At 46.5% G+C, this 16,111-nt stretch overlaps 1 protein-coding gene across 2 annotated transcripts in view; it reads left to right on the top strand.

Moving 5' to 3' along the window:
• The window catches only part of Cds2 (CDP-diacylglycerol synthase 2), a 54,178-nt gene that overhangs the window by 18,303 nt on the left and 19,764 nt on the right, over nucleotides 1–16,111 (top strand). For both annotated transcript variants that reach the window (XM_060371710.1, XM_021651158.2), the window contains exons 2-3: nucleotides 14,333–14,469; nucleotides 15,331–15,427. In XM_060371710.1, coding sequence (XP_060227693.1) covers nucleotides 15,371–15,427 — 57 coding nt within the window. In that variant the 5' untranslated portion in view covers nucleotides 14,333–14,469; nucleotides 15,331–15,370. The remainder of the gene's footprint in view (nucleotides 1–14,332; nucleotides 14,470–15,330; nucleotides 15,428–16,111) is intronic.

Raw genomic sequence — 16,111 nt, 5'->3', positions numbered from 1 at the left:
GTCTGTGACACTGTCGATATCTAGTTGTCCTGAACTCGGGGAGTCCAGTTCTAGGAAGAAAAAAATGCAGTGGCACTTTATGAAAAGAAAAGACTTAATGCGAGGTGTTATGAGACATTTTAATTAAATATTGGCCCTGTGTTTTAAAAATCTTTACTTATTTTGATTTGTGTGTATTTGTGTGTGCGTATAGGTGAATGTCACGTGAGTGAGGATGCCTGAGGCCAGAAGAGGTGGGGGATCCTTGGAGGTGGAGTTACAAGGCCTCAGGTATTCCTACCGACTGAGCTACTCCAGCCCCTCTTTTTTTTTTTTTTTTTTTTTAAGGAAATTATCTTATTGTCGCAAAGAGCATGCTACTAATGCAAGCTTCAATGTCAGTAGCTTTGGGGACTTTACATTTAACATTTCATGCACTTTGCAGAATGGATGGTTTCTCTGAAGGTATGTGAAATTTATTGTGAGGATTTCCATTTAAAATGTTGACTGAGTTTTGAGTTAAAAGTCTTTTTTTTTCCTATATAGACTTTAAGATCATATTAAGGGTTAGAGTTATAGACATATGTACGTAGGGTTATACACATACATACATAGATGTGTCTGTGTATGTCGTCCCAGGAAAACATTAACCAGGAAGGGTCTGCAGAGCATGTGGGCTTGATCCACTCTCCCCATTGGTCTTGCAGAACACTTCAAGTTTTCTTCCTGGGTTTGGTCAAAGAGACACAAAGAAAGAAGCCTTGTGAATGTCTCAGAGTGAACCCCTCCTTTCTCTGCATCCAGTTTTGTAGAGAGGAAGTGCCTGCAGTTCTTTGAGGCTTTCCTCCTGGAAGCAGGAGCATCCTGGAGCCCTCTGAAATGATGTATCACAGAGCTTAAGGCTTCAGAGACTCAGATCAGCCCCAGCCTCTCCTGTGACACTCTGGACACTTCCGGCTCATATCTTTCCCCCTTGTTTCTGTGGAAGTCACTGTACACACCTCCATTAGGTGCCGTCTCCCGCTCTCTTCCCAACAGGTGGTCTTTGAGGTTTGGTTCTTGTCTTGGATTTCTGTAAATGCTATGTGTGTGTTGGGCTCACAGGTTTGAATTTTCTGCAGACTATGTCATGAACTCGATGGCTGGACCCAGTTTCTAGTACATGTGGCTTGTCAGGAGGTTAAGGGTGAGTTGGTACTAATCGGCTGTGAAGATTAACGGCTGCATGGGCAGTAGGAACCAGGCCTGTGATTTAGGGAGAAGTTTGTTATGCTCACTGAACTGTCAGGGTTTTACTTTAGGGCTGAAGTACCAGGTAAATATGTGTTAATGCTACATTAACACAACCTTAGTGCTAAATTTAAAAGTTGGGATTTAAGAAATGATGACAATCAAGTGGTTCAAATACTCAGTGTTTGGATATACCACAGAATTGTAATTAAAAGCCCAAGTTAATAAAACTGTAATTTTGAACATTTATTCTTCCTGGGTAGGTTTAGTAGACAAAATTTGAATATTATTTCCAATTAAAATTTATGAAAATGTCTCACATTAACTGAGTTTATTAAATACAAAGTCAAAACATAGATTTAAAGTGAAATGCTCTTTTAAGATCTGCATGAGTGGTGATGCTGGCTAGGTATTTTTCTTGGAGGGGTTTTCCCTGTGCAGGCTTACTCTAGGAGGAGGAATGCTGGGATCATTAAACAGCCACTCTTCCTCTTGGCCTGACATTGCTAAAGACTTGCCGCTGTGGTGTGGTAACTTTGAGGACATTGAGGCCAGTGGGCTGACTGTGTGTAGCCTTTTAGTTGCTAGTAATCGGGTTTTGTTTCTTTCTCCAGACAGGATTTCCTGTCTGTCTGTCTTGATGCCCTTCAGTTTCATCTCTTGTCTAGAAACTCCTGGAACCCAATTAAGACTTAGTCTTTAGACAGAAGCTTTGTCTTCTTGGTTGTTTTCCCTCTTCCTGAGGCTCATGCAGGGAGGCAAGGTTTCTAAAAGAAGACATTTGGTACAGGTGAGCCTATGCGTGTATACAGGCAGTGGCGAAAAGCTTGTCTTTCCGAGTGCATTGTATCAAGCCGGGGTGGGGGCATGGTGCTGGAGAGCACACGCGGGGCCTGGCACATGATACCCAAGTGCTCCACCATTGAGCTGTACCCCCAAACCCATTTCATCTTAAAAAGGCTGTCTGCTGTCTGGACCCAACACTAGGATATGCATCTGTGTGTGTTAGCTTGTACATATGTGACTTGGGTATAAACATTTCACAAAACAGTCTGTCTGTGAACGTGTCAAAGATTGCTGCTCTTTGATTTTATGTATCTACCCTTTCTGTAAATCTTTTGCTGAACTATAACAGACATGCAGAATTGTACATATTCGTAATTTCTCAGTGCCTTTTCATAAATGAAGCACATCCCTGCAACAGCGTCAGATGAAACAGATCATTCCTAGTCCCCGGGAGGCTCCCATGGGGAGTCTTCTGAGTGATCACTGACTCATAATCACTCTGGGAGCCACAACCTGCATTCTGGCACTGTGTGTGTGGGTAATTGTGACCCACTAAGTTAATTTCAAGACCCAGTGGGTCTCAGTTTCCTACTTGGGAAAAACATGTAGCCATGTTTCATCTAATTATTCTTGAAGTAGGAATTTTCTTTTCTGTAGATAAAAAAGATGAAGTCTAAGATGACTGGATCTCTCCTAGGATCACATGGCTCGTGCTGTTTGTCTCTCTCCCATGTCTGCTCTCTGAGCTGAGGGGTGTCTTGTTGAGAAGGTTATAGCTGGTGTTGTTTTCTGCTCAGCTTATCCCTCCTAATGTGTTTACAGAGTGGATGCTCACGAGGAAGATAGCTGCAGTGATTGCGCTATTAGCACGATGAGCATGAGTCAGATCCATTTGCTTGTTTCTTTGGTGTGGTCTTGGAAGTTTTCTTGGCATTTGTCCTCTGTTCTTGGTATAGACAGAACCTAGGGCATAGACAGCTCGGGCTTTCACCACGCAGGAAAAGCTGAGCGCATCCCTGCCTCTCCTGTACAGCTTGGTGGAGAGATTGCTGTCCAGCCCACGCCTCAGCAGGTTAGCATTCCTGCTGGAAGCTAGTGCAGTGGTCCTGTCGTCCTCACATCCTGGTTGAGGGACCACTACTTCTAACCCGCATCTCTCAGCCTGGAAATGTTTGCTAACGTTGTTAATGCTTAGCTGAGACTTTAGCTCCAAAAGCCTTCAATTTTCAGGTTCTTCACGCATGGTAGAATTATCCGGGGGCAGTGTTGTCAGACGTGGGTTATAGCAGTGAATAACCCAGTTTCTTCCAACATGGAGTTCATGTTCCATCGAAGGCCACAGATGAGTGTCTCCTGACAAGAGTTACTGATGTTATAAAGGGCAAAGCAGGACTCTTCTTTGGAGACGAGGTCCCTCTATGTTGCCCAGGCTGTTGGAAAACGTGAGCTCAAATGATCCTCCCATGACTATTCCTTCCAGGTAGCTGGGACTACAGGTAACATGTTGCCAGGCCTGCCTCCGTCTGTTTTGTCTTTCCTTCCTTTCCTGTTCTGTTCTTGACAGTCTTCACTGTATTGTCAAGGCTAGCCTCAAGTTCATCCTCTTCATACCTCGGTGCTGAGGTACTTTTTAGTGCTGAGATATATAGGTTTGTGGCCACCATACCTGAACCTAGGTGTTTCTTATTATGAGGGTAGCATTTTCAAGTGCTAGTTTCTCGGGGTGCCTTCCAGTGTATAGACCAGTTGGCTGAGATGTGGACAGATGTTTCTGAATCTGTCTGAGAAACAAGTGGAAATGTACTGAGACCCGTACATTCTATAATGCAAGGTGGAACCACTAAGAACCCTAAAAGGCTTTGCCTGTTATTCGTCGTTCCTGGCAGTACATTAGCTGATGTTGGGAAGTACAGCTAACCACTCCCCAATATTTATGGTTGCCCCTAGAGGGAACCTCTTACGGCTGTGGGAGCTCAAACCAAACTGTGACAGGCTTTCTCCACTTGTCTCTTCTACACACATGTCGGTGAGACCCCATAGAAAAAGGTGCATGAATTTATTACAAAGCATATTTGGAAGATGAAGAGATGACAGTGGTTAAGAGGACTTGTTGCTCTTGCAGAGGACTGGAGTTGGTGGTTTCCGGCCTCCATCAGGTACTCGCCTGTAGCTATGGCTCCTGGGGATTTCATGCTCTTTTCTGGCCCCTGGGCACCTGTATATCCATGCACATACACACACATGCATATAAATAAGAAATAACCCTTTAAGGAAGATTACTTGAGGCCAGTAAGATGCCACAGTGGGTAAAGGCACTTGACACTAAGCCTCACAACTTGAGTTGGATTCCCAGAACCCACATGATGACTCTCCCAAATTGCTCTTTGACCTACACACACACGGCAATGAAAGCATTGAGGTCTCAAGATAAATATGAAAAGCAGTCCCTATTTGTGATGGTCTTAATAAAATAAGCTATGGAAAATATCCTCTTACTGGATATTTTAAAAATAAAAAGCATAATAAATTTTATGTGTAAGATACCTATGGTAATTATTGTTATTATTAATATTATCACTGTTCTTTTTTTTTTGAGACAAGGCCTCACAGTTTAGCCCTGGTTGGTCTAGAACACTGTATAAAACAAGCTGGTCTTGAACTCACAGACGTAATCCGCCTACCTCTCTCTCCAAGTGCTAGGATTAAAGATGAAATGAAAACTATCAGAAGAGAACATTGACAAGGATGGTACAGTGAGTGTGGTCATTGTGACACAGTACTTTCCCAAGAGCTACACAGTCCAGTTACCAACAAAACAACCAGCCCAAACCTTACATGTTTTAAGTAAGTTTATGGATTTTATGTTGAGCCCTATCCATAGCTGTCTTTGTCCTATAGATAATCCTGGGGCTGCTGTAACAGATGACAATTGGGTGGTTTAAAACAACAATTTAGGTGGCATGAAGAGATGGCTTAGAGGTTAGGAGCATTGACTGCTCTTCCAGAGCTCTTGAGTTCTATTCCTAGCAACCACATGGAAAACAAAGATTTTAAAACACATTTTGTGTTTTTTTTTTTTTTTATCAGTTACATTTTATTAACTCTGTATCCCAGCCATGTCCCAATCCCTCTTTCCCTCCCAGTCCCTCCCTCCCTCCCTCCCTCATCTTCACCGTGCCCCTTTCCAAGTCCACTGATAGGGGGGGACCTCCTCCCCATTCATCTGATCCTGTTTTATCAGGTATCTTCAGGACTGGCTGCAAAGCCCTCCTCTGTGGCCTAACAGGACTGCTCCTCCCTTCGGGGGTGGGGAGGCCAAAGAGCCAGTCATTGAGTTCCTGTTAGAAATAGTCCTTGTTCCCCTCACTTTGGGAAACCAATTGGTTACTGAGCTACCACAGGCTACATCTGAGTGGAAGTTCTAGGTTATATCCATACATGGTCCTTGGTTGAATGTCAGTCTCAGAAAAGACCCTGTGCCCAGAATATATTTGGTCCTTGTGGAGCTCCTAATGTTTTGTGTTTTTTTAAAACAGATTTTTGTTGTTGTTTTCCTTTTTTTTTTTTTTTTGGAGACATTGTTTCTCTGTGTAGCCTTGGCTGTCTTAGACTCGCCTTGCTTTGTAGACCAGGCTGGCCTAGAACTCACAGAGATCCAGCTGCCTCTGTGTCCTTGAGTGTTTGGATTAAAAGTGTGTGCCACTTCACCTGGCTTTTCCTTTGTGTTTTAACAAAAGATTTATTTTTAATCCTGTGCATGGGTATGTACGTATGAATGCAGGTGCTCTCAGAGCCAGAGCAGAGCACCTCCAGGAGCTGGGGTTACAGATGGTAGTGACCCACCTGACATGGCTGCTGGGAACTGAATTCAGGTCCTCTGGAAGAGGCATCTCTTCAGATTCAGTTTCTTTTTTTTTTTTTAAAGCTTTGAGGTACATCATTAGGTTGTCTATTTGAGAACTCTCTAGTTTTTAAATATGAACTCTCATTTAGAATGGTCTCAAGAGACAAAGCTGGAAGCCTAGCCCAGATCTTATCCTAAGGGAGTTTGAAAGGGTTTAGACATAGTATTTGAACTATGGGCTACTCTGTAAGATGTGGAGGAGTATGTTAGCTACTTTTATTTTTCCTTTTTAAAGATGTATTATTTTATTATTTATACAGTGTTCTGCCTGCACGTATACCTACACATCAGAAGAGGGTAGCAGATCTCATTATAGATGCCTATGAGCCACCATGTGGTTGCTGGGAATTGAACCTAGGACCTCTGGAAGAGCAAGCAGTGCTCCTAACCTCTGAGTGATCTCTCCAGCCCGTTAGCTACTCTGCTATTCCTGTGATTAAACATCATGATTAAGGCAACTTATAGGAGAAAGAATTTATTTGGGCTTCCAGAATTCATGGCTGCTGGAACAGAAGTTGAGAGCTTGTTATCTTGAACTGGGAGGGGGGGGGAAGCAGGAAGAGTGAATTGAAAATGGAGAGTCTTGTAAATTCTCAAAACCTACCCCGAGTGACTTACTTCCTCCAAAAAGGCCAACTTCCTAATCCTAGGAAGTATCATCAACCTGGGACCAAATTCTCAAAGGCTGGCCTATGGGAACAGCTCATTTGCCCCTCAGGGAGTGGGGAGATTAGATGTTCTTTCCTTGTGGCAGTGTCGAGAGTAGATTCGAGGCTAGAAAAAGGTAGCAAGTATGCTTTTGCAGTTATCAGAGGAGGAAAGATGATACCAGCTTGAATTAAGGAGTCAGAGAGGTAAAAAGATGAAATGTAGCTGAAAGCAGTTTAGGAGATAGCATTTACACATTTAGTAATGGGTGTGAGGAATGTGGGATGAGTCACATTTCAAACTGGGAATTCAAGGGGAAAGATCCCATTGCTAGATAGGTTACACAGGAGGAGGAGGAGGCTTGGAGAGGAAGTAAGTGTGCATTTTGTTTTGGAGATGTGGAGAGTTTTAGGTGCATGTGGAGCCTGAAAAGTGTTTGGATATAATGCCTGCAGGCAAGCAGAGACTCGATGGCTGGAATATAGCATAGAGGTGTAGAGAGAGCTTGTCTAACATGGGCCGAGCCCTGGGTTGGGCCCCAGCCTCCCTTGCCCTACCCCCAAAGGAGGACAGTTTGGAACCTGATTTGAGGGAGTGAGGTATTACTCAGCATGCCCAGTGGTAGGACGGTCTCCCAAGGAACCCCCCAATTAAGGGACAGGCTGAGAAAGAGGCTCTGCTGAAGAGAAGGCTGGTTAAGGTGGTCTGGCCAGAGAGGCAGGTGGGAGACCAGGGTGTGTGCTGCTGAGAGGCCAGAGGAAGAGGGTTTTTGTTGTTCGTCGAAGTTGCTGAGGTGAGGATGGAGAGCTGGTTCAGAGGGCTTTCATAATGAGCTTATTTTGATGAAGGAGCTGCTTGGACCAGGTTGAGATGAAGCTGGCTTGCTAAGGTTTGAGGAATGGTACAGCCAGGGATGCTCTTCCCTAAGGTTTTCTGTGGAGCGGTGAAGAAAGCACATTAATTGGATGAACTTTTAGAAGTTGTTTATTATTGAGCCTGCTTAGATGGCTGGGAGGAAGTGGTGAGAAGAGGAAGGAGGAGGTGAGCAGTCAAGGGCCGGGCAAGCACATGCAGACTTCTCAGTGTAGCTTTCCAGGAGCTCTGGTAGGGTACATGCCATCCGTGCTCTTGTCCTCTGCAAATGCCTCTTTGTCCTGGACTGGTGAAATTTAGGTTTTTAAAAGGTAAATTATCCTCTGCCTCCTCACCCTTGATATTTTTTCTGATGCTGTTACTGGTAATGAGTTTCATCTCGGCAGGCTAAGTGCCCTTTTTGTAATCTCAGTATTGATTTGAGACTTTACTTTCCGGGGGGCGGGGTATGCAATAGTGGGAGTGGTTCTGTTAGGGCTCAGAAATGATGCCCAAGTGTGTGGCACTTTGGCGTGCAGAGCACTTACATTTCTTGGCACTTCTCTCCTGGCACTCAGAGGTCTTTATGGTTCTAAACCGGCCAGCTGTATTCTCCAGTAGAGTTGCAGTTGTAACTTTTTCTTTTCTTTTCTTTTCTTTTCTTTTCTTTTCTTTTCTTTTCTTTTCTTTTCTTTTCTTTTCTTTCTTTTCTTTTTTCTCTTCTCTTCCTCTTTCTCTTTCTCTTCTCTTCTTTTTTCTCCTTTCTTTCTCTCTTTTTCTCTCCTCTCTCTTTCTCTCTTTCTTTTCTTTCCAGGGTTTTCCTGTGTAGACTCAGCTGTCCTGGACTTGCTTTATAGACCAGGCTGGCCTGGAACTCATAGCAATCTGCCTGCCTCTGCCTCCTGAGTGCTGGTACCAAAAGCGTGTGCCACCATGGTCGGCTCAATTCACAAGAATGAGGGCTTGACTCCATGCAGGATAGAGTTGGGTCAGTTAGCACCAGCTCTCTGGGCCAATTCATTGCCCTCGAAATTGCCAGCTTGCTTACAAAGAGTGTAAATAAGCTCCTGTTTCCTGGGTTCATAATGTTCACTAAATCTGGGAATGCCCCTTCCTCTGGAGGTAAAATCTATGTGTCCCTTTCTGTAAATCTTTGTAGGGCAGGGAGGAAGTTCACTTTGCTTCTGCAGTTCCCTACTCACAGTAAGCTCATCTTTGACCTTTTCCTTAGACATATGAACTTGTCAAATGAAATTAGCATTGAAAACAGGAAGAGTATTTCTTTGTTCTTCTTAACAGTGCCTACCCCACCCTGCACACGTGCAGTACACATGCTGGCGTTTATCCTTCTGTTCTGTAAGAACTCTGATGGAAACCTACTGGGCGTTCCCATCGAGAAGGACGCAGGGATCCTGACATTCTAAGCACCCTCTGTCTAGCAGTGTCTTTCCTCAGGACTTGTCTCTGAAAGTGGGGAGAAGTTGGTTGCTCTGGCAGCTGCCAAAAGGCTTGTTAAGATGACAGGGTTAGTATTCAACTAAGGTTAAGCTTAGGCTATGTCTTTGCTCCAGGAGGCGGCATGCAATTTTCATATAAAGCAGTGCAAAAAAATAGTTTGTAAGTTGTGGAGTAACTAGTAAATGGAGTTTATGGATTGGACCACTGGGTCCCCAAAGGAGAGAGCTTGGGGATCGTAAGGGGCCTCTTGAAATGAATGAAAGCCTAGTGGGTGGTACTGTTTGTTTCTTTGCCCCAGTTTTTAGCTCTTCTTAGCAAACTAGGATAAAACATGAAAAAAAAAAATGGTAAAGAAATGGGTGTAGAACAGAGTGAGGCCCACCTACCTGGATCCCCCATCCACAGGGCCTTCTGTCCAGCCCTGGCCCCTGGCCATACTTCTAAAATGTCAACCTCTGTCACATGGGGAAGGTTGCTGTTTTTTTGTGAGCCAGAGGCAGCCAGTCATGAAATACGGAAAATTAAGAGGGTATGGTGAGAAAACAGGGCATGCATGGGCTGGTTTTGTGTGTCAAGTTGACACAAGCTAGAGTCACCAGAGAGGAAAGAGCCCTCAGTTGAGGAAATGCTTCCGTGAGATCTAGTTGTGAGCATTTTCTCCATCAGTGATCAGTGGGGAGGGCCCAGCCCATGGTGGGTGGTGCCATCCGTGAGCTGGTGTCCTGGGTTCTATAGGAAAGCAGACTGAGCAAGCCGCAGGTCAGCAGGCAGCACCCTCCATGGATTTTGCATTAGCTCCTGCCTCCACATTCCAGCCTGCTTGAGCTCCTGTCTTGACTTCCTTCAGTGATGAACAGTGATAAGGAAGTTTAAGCCAAATAAACTCTTTCCTCCCCAGCTTGCTTTTTGATCATGCTGCTCTCGTCACAACAATAGAGAACTCAGGGTGCAAGTCAAACAAGGGGCTCCACTAAGAAAGCCTTAGCAGGAATGAGTTAGAATAGGCTGTGGCCGGCCCAGTGAGGTCCTTCCCCAGTAAAATCCAGATGGCAACACAGGGGCTTCCTTGCCTACCCACAGTCTCTCTGCTTCCTTCCACATTTCTTTCTGTTTTAGATAGACTTTTTGTGCTGTTTTGAGACTCCTGCGGTGGTGGGCCGGGGGTGAAGAGTCTGGAAGGCTGGTCAGGCACACTCTTTGAATAACACTTTCTCTAGAAGAGCCACTGTCTTTTGCTTGGCTCTTGGTGTCTAGGCTCTGCATGTGTCTTCACTCTAAGTGCTGATGTCTCTCCCTGAAGGGTCTGTGACCTCACAGGAAAAGGCTTCTAGAGGCCCTTTCCCTTCCTTGCAGATTGGTTTGTTTCCTGTTTACATCAGCATCACATCCCTCTGGGACTGCCTCAGGAAACATGGGAAGATGGGTGGAGGCTGAGGGGCTTGCTCTGCTGAGCTGCTGCTCTGGGCCTGGGAACTAGAAAGGAAGAAAGGCTCTTGGGAAGGAGGAGGGCCCCTGGAAAGAAATGCGTTTCTAGGAAGGAAGCCCTGGGGAGAAATGGGGGTCCTGGGAAGGAGGAGGGGCCCTGGGAGAAGCCTATTCTGCAGCCACTGCCCTATGCCCATCAAGGAGGGAGGTAAGAATGGGTTTCAGGAGCATTGAGTAGCAGTGGAGGCAGCCCTTGTGTTGTCCATGGGAGCTGGTGTGGGGACTGTATGTTCAGTAGAGTCATAAGGTCTTGGATGTGGATTCAGAAGGGACACTGAGATGGATTACTGGGGGCATGGAGTTTATTTGAAGAGTTATTAATGCATGGACAGACAGATAACTAGCATTGCATAGACCCTGAGCAGGCTACAGCACTAGAGAAAACAAGCAAAGCAGGCCTGAAGACAGAAAACCCGGGCCTGACCATAATCCCAACAGCAGCCCTTTCACAGATACACATAAATACTCTATTGCTGCACTGTCTGATTTTCTAGTTTCCAGACTCCCAGGTGTCAGAATCTCATCCAGCAAATGAATTTACACCAGAGAGCATTGGTACATGGGAGCCAGACAGCCTGGCTGCCAGCGTGTGCTGTGAAACCACCCCCATTCTCAGCAGTGCTTAAGAGGCCCAGGGCTGGAAACATGGCTCAGTGGTTAAGAGCACTTGCTGCTCTTCCAGAAGAACTGGGTTCAGTTCCCAGCACCCACCTGATGGCTCATCTGGGATGGAGTTACAGAAGACCCTCTTCTGGTCTTCCAGGGCATAAGCATGCATATGGCACACAGAATGCACACAGACAGCAAAACACTCATACATGTAAAATAGAAACAATTCTGTAGAGGGGGAGGCTGTCCCGGCACACAGAGGGCAGATGTGTTATGTGCATCCCAGTGGAGAGTGAGCACGTACAAGGCATTGTTGCTTTAACAGGCAGCTTGCGAGTGTTAGACATCACATGTTGGCTCAAGGGGTCTTCGTTTTTGGTTGGGCTGCCAGTGTGAAATGAGGAGGCCACACAGGCAAATGCTGCATTTGAGTAATTTATTAGTTGCTTAGCCCACTGTTTTTCCCTGCACCCCACCTTCCTTAGGAACGATGCCCAGGTTGCCTGGCTATTTGAGGTTCTCTTGCTTCTGACCTGTGTGTTTTGGGCATATTAGTGAGAAGTAGAAGCAGGAGAGGCTGATGGATAGCTGCCGCAGACCCCCGCGACTGTGAGATAAGGGAGTCTTCCCTACTGGAAGACTCGAGAAGGAAACTCGTGTTGAGTGTGGTGAACATGAGCCAGCCTTGCTTCCCAGGCTGAACCTGCCACCTCCTACAGGAGGTTTTCCTAGACATCTGTCTGCACTTCTGAATTTCTGTCTGTCTATCTATCAATCTATCTATTTCTGGGTTTTTGAGAGCCTTGGCTGTTGTAGACTTGATTTGTAGAGCAGGCTGACCTTGAACGTACAGAGATCCGCCTGCCTCTGATTACAGGGAATGCCACCAGGCCCAGTGGATTTTTATTTTTAATTTGTATTTATTTGCTTATTGTGGTATGGAGGCGTGCGTGGAAGCCAGAGGACAACTTTTGACGTCACTTCTTTCCTCTCTTTGGGTCCCACAGGTTGAACTTGGGTCACCAGGCTTGACAGCAGCTGTCGTTTCCCACTGAGCCATCTTCCTGGCTCCACTTCTGACTTAAAACAAGACAGAACAAAAAATTAAAACGTTCATGTGTGCTGCATGTGTGTTAGTCCAGAAGAGGGCATCAGGCCTCTTGGAGCTAGAGTAACAGACAATGTGAGCTCTGTGAACTGAACTCAGGTTCTCCGGAAGGGGAGCAAGCCCTCTTCACTACAGAGCAGCCTCTCCCATCCCTCATTCCGGTTTTTCTGCCCAGAATGTGCTACTTTATTCTTGGCCGGACTCTGGGCCCCAGGTTCCCTTTCTGCCCGGCATGGAAACTGCTGTGGGCACTCTGCCTCCCTCATGTCCACATGAGTTGCCACTTTCTGAGTGGAAGGTCTTTGCCTGGAGTTGAGGAGAGGCCAGGAACACTGCAGGCCCCAGGTTCCCGTGGTGTGTTTGGTCCTGACCTCCACTCCTGGGTGTGTGGGGGAGTAGACGGAGAGGTAGCCAGCTTCACCCTTCCCAGACGCTGGGCAGGAGCATGGTGTTATGAATGAGTGTGGGCCTCTTGCCTAGCGGTTACTCCTAAGGAGGCCTCCAAGGTGTTTATTCCAGAGACATCTTGAGGCAGGTAAAACCTAGGCTTGATCATTCCAGAAGCTTACTCCATTTCTTAGTTCTTCATCCTAGTCACGCTGAGGTCCTGGTAGTGATGACAGCCAGAGGGCTTTGTGAGAGTTCTTTATCTCCTACTTTTTCCTCTTCAAAGAAGAGGAAATAGGATCAGGTTTGGAAAGTATAGGTCAGGCTGAAGACTTTTTTGTTTATTTGTTTCTCTTTTAGAGACTGGGTTTCTCTATGTAGCCTTGGCTGTCCTGAACTCAGTTTATAGACCAGGCTAGCCTTGAACCCACAGAGATCTGCCTGCCTCTGCCTCCCCAAGTGCTGGGATTATAGGCATGTACCACCATCCCCAGCCCTTGGAGACTTTTTAATTTAATTTAATTTTTTTTTGGTTTTTGAAACAGGGCTTCTCTATGTAGCCCTGGTTGTCCAGGAACTTGCTCTGTAGATCAGGCTGGCCTCGAACTCAGAGATTCCCCTGCCTCAGCCTCCCAAGTTCTGGGATTAAAGAAGTGCAACACCATACCTGGCTAACTTATGTTATGTTTGAGACAGTTTTACTGTGTACCTGTGACTGACTTGGAATTCACTGTAGGCCCAAGAAGGCTTCAGACTCAAAGCGGTCTCCTGCCTCATCTTTCTGGGTGCTAAGACCCCAGGATTGCAGGTACATGCCACCGTATATGACCAGAGATCACCCTCCCCTTAACTTGCCAGCACTAGCCTTTGTTTTTGTCCTTTCCTGCCTAGGGACCCAGCAGTCTCTGAGTCTCCTTGACAACGGGATAGATAAGTTAAAAATAACCCTGCGCTGGCCTTCTGGTGCTTGGCTCAGCTCCTGGGGCTTGTAGATGCTCCTGGAGCGTGTCAGCATATGGGGCAGGCAGGTGCTCATGTGGTGAAGCCCTGAGGTTTAGGGGTCAGAACTGCGTTATTATCTAGTCTCACTCACAGGTAGTTGGTTGCTAGTAGGATGTAAATGTAAATGTTAAAGAATGGAAAACTGAAGCTGGTGCCTGGGCTTCACTTCCTCTAACAGAGCTTGGGGGTGTTGTTGTCTCAGAGTTTCTGTGACAGTGAAGTGGGGCACAGCTCTGCTGGCATTTGCTTATCTGTCTTAAGGGAATCCCCAGGCTGGACTGGAGGATACAGACAGTGTGGTAGGTAGGGCCCAGCATGCACAAAGCCCTGGGTTTAACCCCCAGAACTGTAAAACAAAACACACAGGAAAGGAACCCCTAAAGATGAAGAGAACCCTTCGTGAGCTCCTTTCACAGAATGGGAACATCAGAGTGTTCAGAGCGTCTGGGTCAGTGGTTACAAGCCGTGGCTTCTGCCCGCTGGTTAGGCCCAAGTGCTTGTGGAGCGGGGCTTTCAGAAATGCTTAGGCCTGACATAGGGAAGGGTCTTGGAGGCTTAAACAATGGCCGGCTCAGGGCCAGGCCCTCAGGAAGTCAGTCACAGTCTCCTCCGTTTTACATTCTTTGGATACAAGTGAGCCACTTCTGTCTTCTCATACCACCCGCCCCCAGGCCCCATGGTGTGGGGCTGTAAACATATTGTGCATGGCACAGATGTCTCTCCTCGTGTCAGAACCCCGTCAGGATTACCGTGTCCCCCTGTCCTGTCATGTCAGTGTGCCAGGTGCCCTGAGTTCTTTTCCTGTGGCTCTCTGGTGATAGCTGCGCACTTCTTAGTAGTTGCCCAGGAGTTTTGACCTTTGCTCTTCTGTTTTTGCCATGTAGGAATCAGAGACAGAAGCAAAGATAGATGGAGAGACCGCGTCAGACAGCGAGAGCCGCGCGGAACCAGCTCCCCTGCCAGCCTCCGTAGATGATACCCCAGAGGTCCTGAACAGGGCGCTTTCCAACTTGTCCTCAAGGTAACCTGGCTGAGTGATGCACCGCGCCCATTGCCGTGCAAGACTGGGGCTTTTAGGGTTTCTGGCTGACGGTTATTTTCTCTCCTCCATGTGCATCCTCTGAACATTTCCTTTAGTCCAGGAAGAACTAAAAACTGTCTTAACCGGAGTCAGGGTAAAACTCCTGTCCCTGGAGAAGCCAATCCTCGTAACTTGAGTTGTATGCATACATGAGAAAGCACAAGTCCTGAGACTCCACAGCGCTCTCTGAAAGTTTCTGCGTTCCTTCTGTGGGTGGGGCATTGTGGATCTTGGGTTTAAACTTTAGCTTTACCATTAGCTTGCTACAGGGTCTTTTTTCATTTCTCAGCATACTGAGTACAGATACTGTGTGCTGATTTAAAAATGTATTTGAAATAAAACCTACTGAGACTGTTGTGTTGAAGGTTAGGTAGGTTAATGCATCAGGTTTTTGCAGATAAGCCTGGTGCCTATTTGTGATAGTTGGTACTGTCTGTCTAAGACAGCTGTTACCATTGTGATTTTAGGGCCCTGCAGTGTTCAGAAGCCAGCTACAGGAAGAATGATTTCAGCCTTTTCTGTTCAGATAGAAATGGCCCTGGAAACCATCATGTAGAAACAGCAAAGGACACTGTCTTATGCCCTGCCTCTCCCCATACTAACTCATGTTTTGTTGTACCCCTGTGTGTATGCTGGTGACTTCTGCAGCTGCTGAGTGATGGTGAGCAGGCATCAATGCTGAGGCCCTGCTCTCACAAGCTGGCCTCTGTTGATGTGAAGGAAGTGAGCCCCTCGACCTCACTTCCTTAGGCTTGTGTGTTGGTTCTCTGGGCTCCTGACGGGTCTTTCTCTCTCACTTAGATGGAAGAACTGGTGGGTGAGAGGCATCCTGACTTTGGCCATGATTGCATTTTTCTTCATTATCATTTACTTGGGACCAATGGTTTTGATGATGATTGTAAGTACCATTGACAAGCCAATTTAGTGTTGCATCCAGCCTTTCCTGGGGGCCTGTCATCTCTAGTGCCTGCTGCCCACAATATCTGGTGCTGGGTTGGTGCTGGGAAACCTTGGAGCTCCAGGTTTCTTTCTCAGAACCTTCTGTCTCAGAGAACCTGTAACTTGCCATTTTTCACATCCCAGCTGTAGGGACACCGACATGAAAGGTGACCTTGGCTCTTGGTTCATGTAAGACTCTGGTTTTGTTTCTCGTGTTCCTGGGGCTTTACTCACAAACTTAGACAGTTCATTAAGGAGTTCAGTCTTCCCACCTTTTTCATTTTGGCTTTCTGTTTCTGTGATAAACCCCATGACCAAAAGAAACTTGGGGAGGAGAGGGTTTATTTGGTTTACATGTCCTGATCACATCATGAAGGGAAGCCAGGGCAGGAAGTTGGAGGCAGGAACTCAAGCAAGAGGGTGGAGGAACATGGCTTGTTGGCTTGCCCCCTATGACTTGCTCAGTCTGCTTCCTTGTACATCCCAGGGTCACCTGCCCAGGGATGGCACCACCTTTGGTGGACCGGGCCCTTCCACATCAATCATCAGTCAAGAAGATGGCTTGCCTTAGGCTATTCTAGTAGAGGCATTCTCTCAGTTGAGGTTCGATCTTCCCGGATGCTATAGCTGGTGTCAGGTGGAC

The sequence above is a fragment of the Meriones unguiculatus genome, chromosome 18 (assembly GCF_030254825.1).
Source record: "Meriones unguiculatus strain TT.TT164.6M chromosome 18, Bangor_MerUng_6.1, whole genome shotgun sequence".
In the NCBI taxonomy this organism is placed as follows: domain Eukaryota; kingdom Metazoa; phylum Chordata; class Mammalia; order Rodentia; family Muridae; genus Meriones; species Meriones unguiculatus.
The sequence above is the reverse complement of the archived record's forward strand: the minus strand, read 5'-3'. Positions and strand labels throughout refer to the sequence as shown.